The sequence below is a fragment of the Neolamprologus brichardi genome, chromosome 9, assembly GCF_056152115.1.
Source record: "Neolamprologus brichardi isolate AB-2024 chromosome 9, ASM5615211v1, whole genome shotgun sequence".
NCBI classification, from domain to species: domain Eukaryota; kingdom Metazoa; phylum Chordata; class Actinopteri; order Cichliformes; family Cichlidae; genus Neolamprologus; species Neolamprologus brichardi.
This window is the reverse complement of record NC_142112.1, coordinates 36,708,019-36,724,042: the sequence shown is the minus strand read 5'-3', so window position 1 is coordinate 36,724,042 and position 16,024 is coordinate 36,708,019. Positions and strand designations below refer to the sequence as shown.

Below are 16,024 nucleotides of genomic sequence, written 5' to 3'. Positions count from 1 at the left end.
GCTGCTGGACCTACCAAATGGACCAAATTTTGTGGACCTACCTGCAGAGGTGGGTCGAGTATCCAAAAATTGTACTCAAGTAAGAGTAGCATTACTTTAAAATATTATTACTCAAGTAAAAGTGAAAAGTAGTCGTCAAAAAAGTTACTCAAGTAAATGTAACTCGTTACTACCCACCTCTGCCTACCTGCCAGCTCTTGTTTAACCGTTGCCTGAGCAGAGCTGGTTATAAACTAACATGACAGGTAATGTAGGACTGAAGTGTCCTAAAAATCACACTTAAACAGTTTTTTTAAAGGTAAAGTACATTCTCACATCATACGAGTTTATTATCCAAGTCTCCGAATCCAACAAAGTTACATCCACTTTACAGACTGTTGTACTGATGCTGACTAACAGCAGACAGAAACATGCAGGATATCCTCACCAGCTCACCTTGATATCTGTGTCACTGGACAGCTTTCTCCAGAGTGAATCGACGTGGAGCCGAGGTAAACAGCTGACTGACAGAGGAGTCACAACATAGACTTGTTTGTCCTGCTGCAGCTGGACATGCATTCGAATTGGGAGAGTTACAAATAGAGAATTTAACTGACTGCACTATGCAATCTAATAACATCTAGTGGTGATGTTTTACACACCGAACCTTGGAGAGTTTAAAAAAACAGTCTTTGGTTCATGCAAAGAAAAAAAGGTTAAAGAGTGAAAGTGAATATTCTCTGCTGGTTCAATCATTGTGAACAGAAACAAATCATGTCAAAGATTTCTGATTATAAATGTTTATTCAAACCACAAACACTGGATTAAATCAAATACAGACTTATTCATTCGACACAAGAAAACACACAGCTACAGTATTTTGTCATACAGAGTAACAAACCTCAGGATATGAACACAGCAGCAGCTCTCTGCTGTGTTGGGTGCTTTTGTTCATGTGCTAAGCAGACGTGCATGGTTCTCCATGTAGTCATGCGGGTCTCCTTCAAAGGGCAGATGTGGAGGACTGTTGCAGGCTCCCATCAGGAAGATGATGATGGTGCCAAGGATCATCACAGGAGTGATCAGGAAGAGGCAGAGACGGTCGACGGTGCGAGCGATGCCGCTCCAGTTATCTTTCTCCTGTGACGACACCAGCGAGGGCAGAGTTTTATGTTTCACCTCATTTTTTATTCAATAAAAACAATAAAGCCATAACCAAAGGAACTATTGAGCTTCTAGTCCTCTCATCAGATGTTGTTACCGTCTGGCCCCAGATCCAAGAATAATGAGGTCAACACAGCAGTGTTAAAAACTGCTGGTTTGGGGACTCCAGTGAACCACAGTGGAAGATTTGGAAGAGACGTGAATCTTCCCAGCAGTGGCCGGACTACCGAAGTTACTCCAAGAGCACATCAACGACTCATCTAGGATGTCTAAAGAAGTGCAGGCATCACTTAAGGTCAGAGTTCACGATTCAACAATAAGAAAGGGACTGGGCAAAAATGTCATCCATGCGAGAGATCCAAGACGAAAACCACTGCTGACCAACAAAACATCTGGATGATCCCCAGACTGACCAGATGTAACGGGTTTAAGTCCAGTTACATCAGGTTTAAAACAAATACAACTTTTCAATCAAACATGGAGGTAGTGTGATGGGTTGGGGCTGCGTTGCTGCTTAAGGTCCTGGACGACTTAGTAAATGAACCGTGAATTCTGATCTGTACCAGAAAATCCTGAAGGAGAATGTCCGACCATCAGTTCATACACTGAAGCTCAAGATCACTTGGGTTATACAGCTGGATGATGAGCCCACCTGAGAATTTCTCAAAAAATCAGATGAAAGTTTTGGACTGGCTTTGGAGTCCAGACTAAAATCCAGTGGAGATGCTGTTTATGCTGAAAAACCCTCCAATGTGGCAGAAATCTGCGAAAAAGAGTGGGGCCATAATTCCTCCCCAGTGATGTGTAACATTTGTTTTTATTTATTATTAATGCGTGATAATAATGCATAATTTTTATGGACAGGATTTCTAGGCGCAGCCAAGTGGCAGAGGGCTTTCGCTTTGGTGGCCTCAGAATCTCATCTCTAATTTTTGCGGATGATGTGGTTCTGTTGGCTTCATCAGGTGATGGCCTCCAGCTCGCACTGGAACGGTTCGCAGCCGAGTGTGAAGCAGCGGGAATGAGGATCAGCACCTCCAAATCTGAGGCCATGGTTCTCAGCCGGAGAAGGGTGGAGTGCCCACTCCGGGTCGGGGATGAGTTCCTGCCCCAAGTGGAGGAGTTCAAGTATCTCGGGGTCTTGTTCGCGAGTGATGGGAGAAGGGAGCCGGAGATCAACAGACGGATTGGGGCTGCAGCTGCAGTAATGCAGATGCTGCACCGGTCCGTCGTGGTGAAGAGGGAGCTGAGTGTAAAAGCGAAGCTCTCAATTTACCGGTCGATCTACGTCCCTACCCTCACCTATGGCCACGAGCTGTGGGTAGTGACCGAAAGAACGAGATCGCGGATACAAGCGGCAGAAATGAGCTTCCTCCGAAGGGTGGCTGGCCTCTCCCTTAGAGATAGGGTGAGAAGTTCGGCCATCCGGGAGGGGCTCAGAGTAGAGCCGCTGCTGCTCCACATCGAAAGGAGCCAGCTGAGGTGGTTCGGGCATCTGACAAGGATGCCCCCTGGGCGCCTCCTGGGTGAGGTGTTCCAGGCATGTCCCACCGGGAGGAGGCCCCGGGGCAGACCCAGGACACGCTGGAGAGATTATATCTCTCGGCTGGCCTGGGAACGCCTTGGTGTTCCCCCGGATAAGCTGGAGGAGGTGGCTGGGGAGAGGGAGGTCTGGGCCTCTCTGCTTAGGCTGCTGCCCCCGCGACCCGGCCTCGGATAAAGTGGATGAAGATGGATGGATGGATGGATGGATGAATGCATGAACCTTCCCCCCAAGGTTGGCACAACCAGTTCTGAGGCTTAAGGGGCGATGACTTTCACACAGGGCCAGGTCGGTTTGTGCAGCTTTTTCTCTTTATCAATGAAACCATCATTTGAAAACTGTGTTTTGTATTTTCTTGGATTAACTTTGACAAATATTAGAATTTGTTTGTTGATTTGAAACATGTGCGTGTGGGAAATACTGAAAAAAATGCAAAATTTTGATGAAAACGTGCTAACATTTTTTACACAATTCAAAGCATCAAGCGGAGCATCGTCACGTTGTGGTTGTTCGCTCTCACCTCGTTGTATTCGTTCTTGTTGCGCATGTGTTTGATGATGTAGTTCGCTCCGTCCACAGCTGGCTTCATTTCAGAGTACAGCTGATCCGTCACACCTCCGTCATCCTGGGGTTTCACCACTACACACACACACACACACCTCAATTTAAACATCCTCTCTGCAGGTTTTACTGCAGAGTCCACTGATCACTGATGTGCTAAAGCCTGGCAACATCACTACATCTGATTCTGATTTCCTGTCACAATAACGCAGCATCTTGTAAACAAACTCAGATGACGGTGCATACATGCTGCATGGGTGACTCGAGTGGTGAAGCCGTGTCTCTCCGACTGTTTCTCAAACATCAGCTCGCTGCGAGACTTGACGGTGTAGTACTCGTCCGCTTTGGCGATGTAACCCACTGAACTCGATCGTCGCGGCAACGCTCCATCCCACGCCGGCTCTGCCTCCGCAGGGTGGGACATGAGCAAGAGCCGAGGCAACCGTTCGAGGAAAAACTGGACGTGGACAGAAACGTTTATTTAAAGAAAGTTTTATATTTAATACATTACTGTTACTGTATGGCACTATTACAGTACTACACTGCAGTGCGTCTGAAAGCTGACACTTTAAGTTGGCAAATATTCTTAAAAATGTAGTCATTGAATTAATGCTCAAACACGCCATAAATAGATATTTGGAGTATTTAATTCTGTAGTTATGTACCTTGATATTGATTCTCCTATTTTTGCTTTTGAATGAATTTGACTTTATTCTTTTATTTTCAGCTGTGCTGCCTCAGCACTGTCAGTGTGAATCAGTGAATACACATCAATAAGCAGCAATGCATTAAAATAAGCTGGGAAATATTGTGAGAAAAAGATGCAAAGCAAATAAAAAACTCTGCAGCTCGGGTCATAACTTCGCTCTGTTAAGAGCTCATATTACCCCAGTTCTTCAGCAGCTTCACTGGTTGCCCGTAGAAGCCAGAATAAATGTTAAAATCTTACTTCTTACATACAAGTGTATCCATAAATCTGCTCCTTCATATTTGTGTGACCTGCTCCATATCACCACTGTTTCCCGCCCTCTCAGATCATCATCTGCTGTTCATCTTACTGCTCCATCCTCACACCTTATCACTGTGGGGAGCAGAGCTTTCAGTCGCTCTGCTCCTCGGCTCTGGAGCTCTCGTCCTCCAGCCATAACAAATATATTTCCATATTTAAGTCACAGCTCAAAACACGTCTGTTTAAACTGGCTTATTCGCTTTAATGCTGATTTTATCTGTTGTCACGCTCTGTTTTGTAATTTTAACTTATTTTATGTATTTTATGACTACTGTTCCTTTTATTAATTGTGTTTTTTGTAAGGTGACCTTGGGCGCCCTCAAATAAAATGCATTATTATTAATATAAATAAGTTCTAAATAAATAAATCAGTAAGTAAATAAATAAGTTTTTAAAACGTGCAACAGATATTTAAAATAAATGCACAGAAATATTCTTTAAGCTGCTGCTTAAAATGTGTAATATGTTTGTGCATTGAATGGTACATTTTATCAATTCATTTCACCTGGACAGGATGTACATCACATGTTGTAGGCTTCATGTGTGTGTGTGTGCGTGTGTGTGTGTGTTTTACCCTCTTAGTCCACTCAGTCATGACGTGCGTGCTCGGCGTCCTGAAGTGCAGGTTGAGGACGACCACACAGTTTAAAACGACCACAGTAACCAGCACCATGATGAACATCAAATACCTGAGAGACAGTTTAACTGGTTTAAGTACGACTCTATTTATTTTTCCCTCTTTGGTCAATTATTTCTTTCTTTTTTAAATTAAATATACACATTATTTTCTCACTTTTCATTTCTTGTTATTTGTCAGCGAGTGTTTACAGACTGGGAATTTTAAAAAACAGCAGTCCATATTTGGAGAGTCTTCACCCCAAACGGGAAAACTGTAATTCTGGGCATCAAACTGGCTGCAAAGCAAACAGCTGTGCTACACTTTACTGAACTAATGATGCACTTCCAGTATGCAGACTCTTTCTCCAAGTTCTCATTATTACTTCAGTCTCGTTTGAAGGCTTCTGTCCTGCAGTCCGTTCCTCTCGTGACTCTCTCCTTTGAGGCTACAATTCCCAACTGTTGGACGTCACATATCTCAGTAGTTTTTACTTCCTACCTCTGCCAGGCTCGTTCTGTCCTGCGTGTCTCTGAATTTCTTGACGACACTTCTCACTCCAGTTACACGCTGTGATACTAACTTTGAATATTCATCTCCTGCGTTGTGAGCATCAACGATTCTTTTTCTCAAATCTAAACAAATGTATCTGGTTTTGGCATGACGCTTTCTCAGGTGACACGTTAAAGCCTTGTTGAAGTTTTTATACTGCATGTTTAACTCACTCCTACAAACTTTGAGCAGTGCAAAGTTTAAGTACATCCCTGCACAGCAGTGGTTTGTGCTCTGGCTCAATAAAAAGGGTGTCAGAAGGCTACAAACACTGACCCTGGTAACTCTGACTGCTCTCTGAAATAATCGTGTTGCTGTGTGCAAACAGAAATCATTCGTGTTTACTGAAGAAAACCAGCATATTATAAAGAAGCTGATGTTTCCAGCTGTTGTTGGGAGTATGTTTTGCGTTTCTTACTTAACAATAAGCGGCACAGACATGGAAGTTTCCGGCAGTCTTTGAGAGATCAGCAGCAGGAAGACAGACTGAGCGAGCAGCACAGAGATGGACAAGGTCATCTTCTCACCACCTGCACACAAAACGCACAAACTGTTTCAACAAGTGAAGGAAACCAGTTCAGACTGGAATCATTTTAAACCTCCAACAAAGTATTTCTGGGCAGTTTAAGAGTGTTTGCAGGTGAGCTCTGTTTACACTAAGACCAGAGGAATCGACAGGAGACTTTTTCCCAGATTAATGTTTAAAAATATAAATATAAATTTAATAGTGTGGATGCCCTCAAAGGCATCCACACCACTGAGTTCCTGTTTCTCTTTATTCTTTATTCCACTATAATTTAGTTGCTTCCGTACGTTTTTTGGCACTTAACTACTCCCACAGTTTTCAGCCAATTTTCACCGTTCAAACTTTTAAAAAATTCTGCTGTTTCTGCTAATGGGTGCTATGACTTTTGGTGCTCATAACTTCTATACTTTTTGAGATATTGAATTTGAGATATTGAGATATTGAGATATTGAATATTGAAACTCTGATTCTGATTCATCTCTTTTCAGCGCAACTTTTTGCTTCTTTACCTCTTTTCAGCAGAAATTCTGCTCATTCACCTCTTTTCTGCAAAATTTTTAACCTTTTCACCTCTTATCAGCACAATTCTCAGCAGCTTCTGCTCATTTCAGCAAAATTGTCAGTCTCTCCACCTATTCTTTGTCAGAATGAGTTTGGCTCAGTGAGCTGAGTGGCTACCTTGAGACCAGGAGGGCCAGGTTCGAATTGTGCTTAGGGCAATGTTTTTTTCATCAAAAATTTCTCAGTCTTTACCCCTTTCAGTAGAATTTTTGGCTTTTCACCACTTTTCAGCAAAAAATTCTGCTTCTTCACCTGTTTTCAGCAGAATTTTCAGTTTCTTCACCGCCATAAAACTTTTTGCAATTTTTTTTTAACTTTTTCAGCTTTTTTCAGCAGACATCTTCAGCGTTAAGGCATCCACACAGCAGTTTTTTCTAGTTATAATTAGTTTACAAATACATTTAATCTGCCTTGCTGCAGTTTCCTGTTGTCAGCCTGCAGAAGATTTTAAGCTTTCAGAGTTGGCACATTTCTCTGTCTTATAAACAAAAAATAAAACTGAGTGTGTCTCTGTGCATGTCGAGGAATATTTGCACAGCTCAGTAACACCACAGGTTACGGAGAAATGGTTGAAGTTGCTCTTTAAATGTGCACTGACTGTCAGCGGGCAGGTAGTAGACGAGGCAGGCCAGGAAGGAGATGAGCACACAGGGAATGATGATGTTGACGATGTAGAACAGAGGTTTGCGTTTGATGATCAGGTAGAAGGTGATGTCCTGGTGCTTGTTGCTGTCCATGGGGATGTGCTTGTAGATGTTTCTCCTGGCCGGCCGGTGGACGATCTCCCACTCGCCGTTTTCTGCCAACATTAGTGGAGAACATGAGATGAGACCCAGACAGAAGAAAGTTTACATAACGGAGCTTCCTCCACGTTTGACTGCCAAACCTGACTGCGTCGTTTCAGCCTAAAGTGAAAAGATGTCTGTTCTTTGACATTAAAGCACTAAAATGTGTTTTTCATGTCCATGTTTGTGAAAAATGTATTTAAATGCAGTGAAGTTCAAACCTTGCACACTACAGTAATTATACATTTTTTATAAAGATGCAATAAAAGTGTTGGAGTTTCACTGGAACTCTTCATATGAGGCTAGGGATGCACCGATACCGATACTGGTATCGGGGCCGATACTGTAAAATGTGTGTGTACTCATACTCATAAAAGTTAACCGATACCAACTTATTTCATTAATCAGAGGGTGGCTTGTCATTTCTGTTGTAGTTTTTTAGATTGGCCACTAGGGGGCCAATTATTATTTTATTTATTATTTATTTTATATTTTTTTATATTTTATTATTTATTTAATAATAATTATTTTGTTTGTTTGTTTACAATATGGACACTCTGCAATAATTTAAAAGTTTAATTTATTCGCAAACCTAATTTGTATTTATTTTATTCCAAACAGAAGTGTTTATTTATTATTCTGAAAGCTCAAGACAGTGCCAATAGTTCAGTGATATTTTGTAAAATTACAATGTTGAGACTCTGCAATATTTAACAGAAGTGCTTATTTTTCACTTGAAATTTTATTTGTGGTCATTTTTATTAAGATTTTATTTTTTATCGGCAGGGAATATAATAAAACCTGTCTTCCAATTAATTGTATTTGTGTGTGTGTGTGTGTGTGTGGTAGAAGTATCGTTTTTTGTACTCTGTATCGGCAAGTACTCAGATCCAAGTATCGGTATCGTATCGGTTTGAAAAAATTGGTATCGTTGCATCCCTAATATGAGGTGTTGATGTACTGGTGATGAAATAAAAGAGGCCAGAGTTGGGCTGAAAAAACTGAATAAACCCATCGAAGAAAGAGCAACACTTTCAGTCTGGTTCATTCATAAAAAGATGGAATCCACTGACCAGCTCAGGATCACCAAAAATCCAGAAAGACCACAAAAGACAATTAAAGTGGATGATGGCAGAATTTTTTCCATGGTTAAGAAAACTAACTTCACAAGATCTAACCTTAAGAAGAGACTCAAAGAGGTAAGAGTATCACTGTCAGCAATCAAGAGACGCCTTCATGAATACAAATACAGACGGTTTACAACAAGACGCAAAGCTCAAGACAAGAAGACCAGCTACATGATCTTTATATGCAAGTTAAATCCTGACCAATACTGTGGGAGGAGGTGTGGTTCTTTGTGGACAGGCGGCTGCACGGACACTTTTCCAGACGAGCCAAAAATATATATTTGGACGGTGTAACAGTCACAATGGTGTGGTTTCTCTTTAAGACAACCTGTCGAGGGTTAATGTTGTCATCCGTATGCGCCACTGACTCTCTCTGTGATTGTGTGGACATGTGCTTGCACGCTAGTGCATGAGGAGGGACGGATTTTATGTTTTACCTCTCCACACACCCTTTTTTTTGCAACGTATGGGTTGTACAAACACTGTGCGCTGTTTGTTAAGCTGCAGCCGTTCAACCGGGCTTATATGGTTGACGAAGAGAACGTGTATTAAAGAATACGCTGTCAAAGCCAGAGCGAGTGTGCAATCTTTCGACTATCCTGCTAAGTGTTTTGCCGCCTCCTCTCAACCACTAAACACAACCTGACGTTACAACGGGATCGAGGTGAAGCTTTACTGGAATGATGGGAAGAGAAACGTCTTCAGAAGGAAACATTCATGGAGTCTATCACAACATCGGTCAGACAGTTACAGTATGGCATGGGCATTTCTGACAGGGACACTGGAGCATCTACCTGTAAAGCTAGCAGGGTCAATAACGACCCACTCTACTGTATAGTTGGCGACGTCTCCGGCGTATTCTTCTTTCAGGAGCATCCGGATCTCTTTGGCATTGTAGGTGAGAGAACTGCAAAGCACCGTGACAAACACGGATTAAATTAATCTGAGATGTTTTCAGGAGAAAAACACCATAAAAACTTTATAGATTTGCTTCACAGCAGACTGTAAGTTCTGATTTTGGATGCATAACTGTCAACAGAGAGCTTTAAATAATTCTTTCTTACGTGAACTTGAGCGTGCAGTTCTGCCAGTCGAAGGGGAAGTATCTGACGTTGATGGAGCAGGAGGAGCGGAAGATGGCCGGTGGCAACCAGTAGCAGAAACCATTTTCATACACCAGTACATTACTGTAGTAGGCCACTTCAAACTGGGCATCATTACTGAGGCATGGAGGAAGGAGGAAAGGACGTGCAGTTAGGAAAATCTGTTTTTGCACAATGATTTATTTATTTATTTATTTTGGGCTCTTTACTCCACCACAGTGGGTTTTACATCAGTGCAGACTTTCAGCTGTAATTTAAGGAGATCAACACAAAGTGTAACCTTAAAACCGATTTGGTTTTGCACTACTGTGAAAAAGTTTTTGCAACACTTGAATGTTTGAGATCTTTAAAGACAACCTGAGTAAACAGAAATGTAGTTTTTAAATTATGATTTTAATTATTAAAGGAAAAAAACATTCAAACCTGCGTGAAACAACCTAATGACATGTGCCAGCCTTACTGGCAAGAACTGAGTCAAGTGTTTGAGATGCCAGTGAGTCTTTCACATCACTGTGGAGGAAGTTTGGCCAACTTTACTTTGCAGAGTTTGTCACAATCAGCAGGGCTGACTGTGTGTAGAGTGAAGGGTGGACCCAAATGCAGACGGAAACAAAATGTGAAACATGACTTGAATAACAGAAAACGAGCCGTTTATTGAGGCTGGCAAAATAACTGTAAACAAAAGGCAAAATGCAAGGCTAACAATAAACTAAACTGGGTGAGCTAAATTAACTAAAAACCTACAACAGGAACATGGACTTGACATGAGGAAACTTGACACAACTTCTTGGCTTGCAAACAAAGCAGACGATCTGACAACGACACTGAAAACAGAGGACTTAAATACACAGGAGGTGATTAGGGGAAGTGGGAACACATGGAGGAGCAGCTGACTGACATGAGCCTAATGACAGGACAGGAGAAGTGAAACTAAATACAATGAACAAAGAACACACGACTCCTTCAAAATAAAACAGGAAACACTGAAACTAGACATGACAAGCTTAACAGACCTAACACGTGACGAACGATACAAGAACTCAAACATAGAAACCAAGGAAACAATAAATAATAACTGCCTTTCCTTAACTAAAACTAAATAGGAATGACACATAAACTAATCACAAATCTAAAATGAGACAAATACAAAATGAACTCAGAGCGCTGGGTCAGAGACCCAGGCTGTGACAGAGTTGTTTTAACACAGTCACATTGGAGGATTTCTGAGCATGAACAGCAGCTTTAAGGTCACACCAAAGCATTTGACTCACTCATTCTGAGATGGACTTCTTGCTGTGTTTTGGATCATTGTCCTGCTGTATAATACAAGTGCTCCCGAGGTTCAAGACAGCAAATTAATGGCCAAACAGACCAGAATTAATGGTTCCATCAATTACACCAAATCGTCCCGAAGCAGCAAAGCAGCCCCTCCACCATTCCTTTGCTGTTGGCTTGGTTTAGCACCAGATGTAACGGGACTCAAACCTCCCAAAAGGTTCAGCTTTCGTCTCATAAATCCACAGAACCAGCAGTGGTTTTCACTCAGGGTGGCAAAAACAGGGCCAGGCAGGTTTGGAAAACCTTTTTTCCAGACTGGGCTTATCATGACAAATTCTTTTTCATTTACTTATCTCATAGAGATGGACAAATACATCTAAACTTTTTAATTTTCCATTGGCATAAAAATGAGTTTTTGTGTGTGACCTCACTTGTTTTCCAGAACGATCTCCGGCAGCCACACCATGCTGGGCGGCAGCCGGAGTATCTCAATGCCACCAAACTCTGTGGAATTCCACGTCAGCCGGTAGTCAGTCCACGTCTGCCAGAACACACACACACACACACACACACACACACACACACACTGAAGTAAATAGAGAGCTGCAAGTACTGAATATGAAGATGTAAAAAAATGAATTGTTACCCACAATTTCCAGCCACACGTTCGTCAGCAGCGTCTCATCTACTTCTTTCTACAGAGGAGAACAAAGACAAACATCGAATGATGTTTCTGTTTGAAGGTGTTCGATTTAAACTTTTAGCCTAACGGACACATTTAAAGTTTTAACGACACGATGAACAACATAAACACACAGAAGCTGCGAACCAGAGAGATGAGGTTGGAGAGCGTGAGGGCGAGGTTAACATCGACAACGTCCTGCTGCTTCTCGACGGGGCGCAGCTCCTTGTTGTATCCCATCTCTTTGAACACGTATTCAATAACACGCTCCTCTTCGTTCCTGCCATTGCACTCTAACACACACACAGATTACAACACACACGTTTTACTACTGCTGTTCATATTCTCTAAGCTGCTTCTACTAAAACTGGGAGAGATTATACAAAAGTCCAGCAGGCCAACAAAGGACACATGTCAGTATTTAAGATGCTGAGGAGCCAGTGGGCAAAAAAATCTGTTGGAAACCTAAAAAACCAACCAGTACTGTGGAGGAGCAATGAGACAAGCAACAGTAAATCTATTTCTATAATTAAACATGAGTTAAAAGAAAAACTTTACTTTTTTCTACCATTTTTCAAGTTATCTTTAAAATTTTGCACAAAGATGTCAGTTTTCTTTTTTTTTCATCACGTAATAATCTATTATTTAAAAAGCAGCTTTCTGATTTTTTGCTGTTGTTAATCATTTCTGGTTGCAGTCCAATGCTTTTCAGGATCTTTATGATTAGACGGGCCACTTTTTTCCTTGACTCGCTGCTCACGCTGACACTTCTGACCCTGCTCAGTGATTTTAATCCCAGCTCCTCTCGTCACCTTCCAGCCTTAAAGCCATTTATTGCTGAATATGGAAGGAAGACATACATGAAAACCAGAGATGGGCAGTAACGCGTTACTGTAATCCGATTACTTTTTTCAAGTAACGAGTTACTGCGTTACTAAAACCGTGATTTTCATGACAGTGACGTAAGCGAGTGCGACGTTCGTGACAACAGCTGTGTGCAGGTCAACAATGGATCATATATCGAGTGCAGAGAGAGTATGAGCGTGCAGCGTTTAAAGCGTGGAAGTACTGACCTTACTTTGAGTTTGATTCCATAAAAAGTGACAAAAACATTAGTGTCCGTTGTGCGTGGGAAGAAAACTTCTTTTTACAGCGAAAAAAAACTCTAAACTTCCGAGCAACCACCGAGTAGCTACGACGTAATGGGAAACTCACAGAGAAACTCGCGGATTCTTCCACTGACCGCTGCACACCTGCACCAGGGTAAACCTCCGCCTACCCCACTCCTGCTTTACAGGTGAAAATAGAGCAACAGGACCGCTAGTCTTTGACTTTATTTATTTTCTGCTGTGTTTTACTTGCATCTATTTGAAAGACTGAGTGTAAACACACAAAATATTTTATTTTATGTGCTGGAATGTGCAGAAAATAGGTTTAAATGTTAAACTAATTTCTTCCAGTCAGAGAATGTTGCATATAATTACATTTTTATTGATGCATAAAGTTAAAAGATTAAAACTAATAAAACAAGTTTTAAAAAGAGACTTTTCCATTTGATTACATTTTGTATGATGATTATGCAGAAAAAGTAGAATTGGGCTGAAAGATCTATCGCTTTATCACCTATTCAGGTTGTAAATCGTGTTTTTAAAAAGTAACTAAGTAACTAAGTAATTAATTACTTTTGAAAATAAGTAATCAGTAAAGTAACAGGATTACTTTTTTGGGGAAGTAATCAGTAATTGGTAACTGATTACTTTTTTCAAGTAACTTGACCAACACTGATGAAAACACACACGCCTTTCATATTATACTGATAATTTCAGTTCAATTCAGTTTTACTTACACTGAGCTTAATCTCAACCACAGTCACTTCAGGGTGTTTTATATTGTAAGCTGAAGTAAACTCTTTGGACTGACCAGTGCTCAGAACAATGGGAAGGTCTAAAGATCAACTGCAATCATTAGAGGTGGATGCTGGGTGGGTGCAGCAGTGCTGACATCAGAGGGACAGGTGGGTTATGACATGATGTGGATGAGGCGTGTAGAGATCCCTGCACTAGCTCAGACCCCCCCAACCAGCTTCTTTCTGTTGACGGTGTTTGAATTTAGACACGTTTACTCTGTTTTAAAAGAAATTAAAATCTGAGTCTTAAGATCAAAATAAATCAAACGGTATCAGCAGTGACAGTTTGGAGTCTGATCCCAGTATTAGTCCAAAGCTGAATCAGAGCGACTCAGGAGGTGAGACACTCGAAAGCTTCCTAATGGGCTTCCAGCTCCTGTTTCCAAGGTCAAACATAAACTCATCTCTAAACTCAAAGAACGTGCTGCTCAATTTAGAAATCCACAATCCCACAAAGTCCAGGTGACATCTTTTTGTGTTTGTTTTTAGTTTGTTTTTTGACTGACAGCCAGGCCTAGTGACACAAATACACTGTAAACAAGCATGACATTCACAGAGGAAAACAGACGAGAGCAGCGTGAAGCATTCATGCTGCTCGGATTTCACAGCTGCTCTGCAGATCGACCACGACGGCTGCTGTGATAACCGGCTTCCCATCCTACAGCTCACCACACAGCAGCGCTTTTTCACCAATCTGATTCAAAGGGCACGCTGCACATCGCTGAGTTTACATTTTTCTATTTGAGATGATCATTTTTCACTAACGAGGTTTTAATTTGGATTTAAAAAAACCTCTGTACTGTCTCAATACCCAACTATTTGCTCAATGAGTCCTTCCTTAGAAAACCCCCAAAAAACAAAATAAGTCTTACACAAAAGTTTAGTCGGTCACATAATCAATTAAGACCAACTGCTTTAGCTGTAGATGACATTTTCCAGTAAGAAAAAACTTCCTGCTTTATGATTAAAGATATTTTCAACCTTTAAAATAAAAGATTTGCTTTGAAAACATTTCGTCAGGTTATCAGCTTAACGTTTTCACTAACTTACCCGACGACAGCAGTGTGAGCAGGAACAGAGTGGCCAGTGCTGCACGCTGAAGCTCCATGGCTGAGTGGAAGTGAGAGGTTCAGACCCCTTTCACCCACCGACCTCCTGCCAGAACCCGAGAGGCAGAGTGACAAACAACAGCTGCAGACACACTGAGCAGAAAATAGAAAGCACAGAGCGGGCCTGAGCCGCCGGCTGCTGTCACCTCCACCCCGTACGGGAAACAGAAAGAGCCACGAAGAAGGTCGGATACACTCATCGCAACACAAGAGCTGAACGTTCAGATTCACACAAAGCTCAAACTGTGGACACAACTGTCATAGCAGATGTCACAGTGGGCCTATATTTGACGTCTCATATGTAAACTGTTACCAGTCTGGACACTGATAATAAACATGGAGTTTTAAATTATGAGATCTGAATAAGTTTAAAAAAAACAACAACACAGTTTGAGACACTTTTTTCACTCTTGGGTCTGTATGATGTCACAGACAGGCGATATTCAAACACCAATAAATATGGAAGCAGGTACAAATAAATCCAATTATCCCTCTAATTTATATCCTGATTCCTGTTTCTCCCTGCTGACCTGCTGGATTCAAAGCTCATACCATTACATCGTTAGTTACTATTATTCTAATATTTTCACAGTAAGCTTTAAGCTGTGTTTGACTCTCATGGTTCAAGGTAACTTTATTTATACCCACAGGCAAGAAAAATGACAGCATTTGGCATCCCTTCAAAAACACACATACCTAATAAAAACATAAACCTCACTGTAGCACATGTAGAGTAATTTAAACATTTCTAATCAAAAACAAAAACTGTCTCTGTTGCTGTCTCTGAATTAAATAAGCACTAAGCTGTTTTTAAAACGCTTTGTCCTGCATCTCGGAAACAGAAACCTCCGTCCTGAGGAAAGAAGCTGAAATTCAGCCCTTAGAGGATGGGAACCATTTTTAAGGACTGATAAAGCCATCCTCTGTACCTGCTTAGAGCACAGGGAGGCTAAACAAGACTGTTAGGAATGCACCGATACCGATACTGGTATCGGGTATCGGGGCCAATACTGTAAAATGTGTGTGTACTCATACTCGTAAAAGTTAACCGATACCATGAACCGATACTAACTTATTTCATTAATCAGAGGGTGGCTTGTCATTTCTGTTGTAGTTTTTTAGATTGGCCACTAGGGGGACATCCCGCGCTAAACAGGCACAGGGTTAGACGAGTGAGACTGGTGGCTCCAGATAAAAAAGAGAAACTGGAGGCTGCTGTAGCTAGGCTAAACAAAATGTCAGCAGTGAGGAACAGCCAACTTTAACTCAGGTTTTGGAAAAGCGATGAAAAATGTCAAGAGAAAATCCACAGGCAGTTAAAATAACAGAGGCTCGACTCATTTTATTGCTCTGGATGACCAGCCAATGCAAGTCGTGGAAAACAGAGGATTGCACCGTCTTCTCAGCATACTGGAGCTGCGATATGACCAACCGCCCACACATCAGGGAGATAATGGTGCCAAAACTTTCTGAAGAGGTAAAGACAAGCAGTGTGTGCGATGTCAGTCCTCAGTTTAACGGCA

General features: G+C 41.5%; 1 protein-coding gene across 1 annotated transcript; it reads right to left on the bottom strand.

Moving 5' to 3' along the window:
- Positions 1-763: 763 nt before the first annotated feature.
- chrnd (cholinergic receptor, nicotinic, delta (muscle)) lies at positions 764-14,603 on the bottom strand. The gene is made up of 12 exons (XM_087846514.1): positions 14,443-14,603; positions 11,634-11,779; positions 11,455-11,499; positions 11,236-11,345; positions 9,488-9,643; positions 9,218-9,330; positions 7,110-7,310; positions 5,843-5,954; positions 4,831-4,945; positions 3,494-3,704; positions 3,207-3,325; positions 764-1,119 (listed from the first exon to the last, which is right to left on the bottom strand). Exons 1-12 carry the CDS (start codon positions 14,498-14,500, stop codon positions 931-933), a joined length of 1,575 nt encoding a protein of 524 aa, XP_087702640.1. The 5' UTR covers positions 14,501-14,603; the 3' UTR covers positions 764-930.
- Between the last annotated feature and the right edge of the window lie 1,421 nt (positions 14,604-16,024).

Bases quoted from the DNA above. Each gene is read 5' to 3' on its own strand.
- chrnd (XM_087846514.1), bottom strand. From the start codon at position 14,500: ATGGAGCTTCAGCGTGCAGCACTGGCCACTCTGTTCCTGCTCACACTG. The intron at 11,780-14,442 runs GTAAGTTAGTGA...TGTGTGTGTTAG, and splicing joins GCTCACACTGCTGTCGTCGG to AGTGCAATGGCAGGAACGAA. The intron at 11,346-11,454 runs GTGGGTAACAAT...GTGTTCTGGCAG, and splicing joins CGAACGTGTGGCTGGAAATT to ACGTGGACTGACTACCGGCT.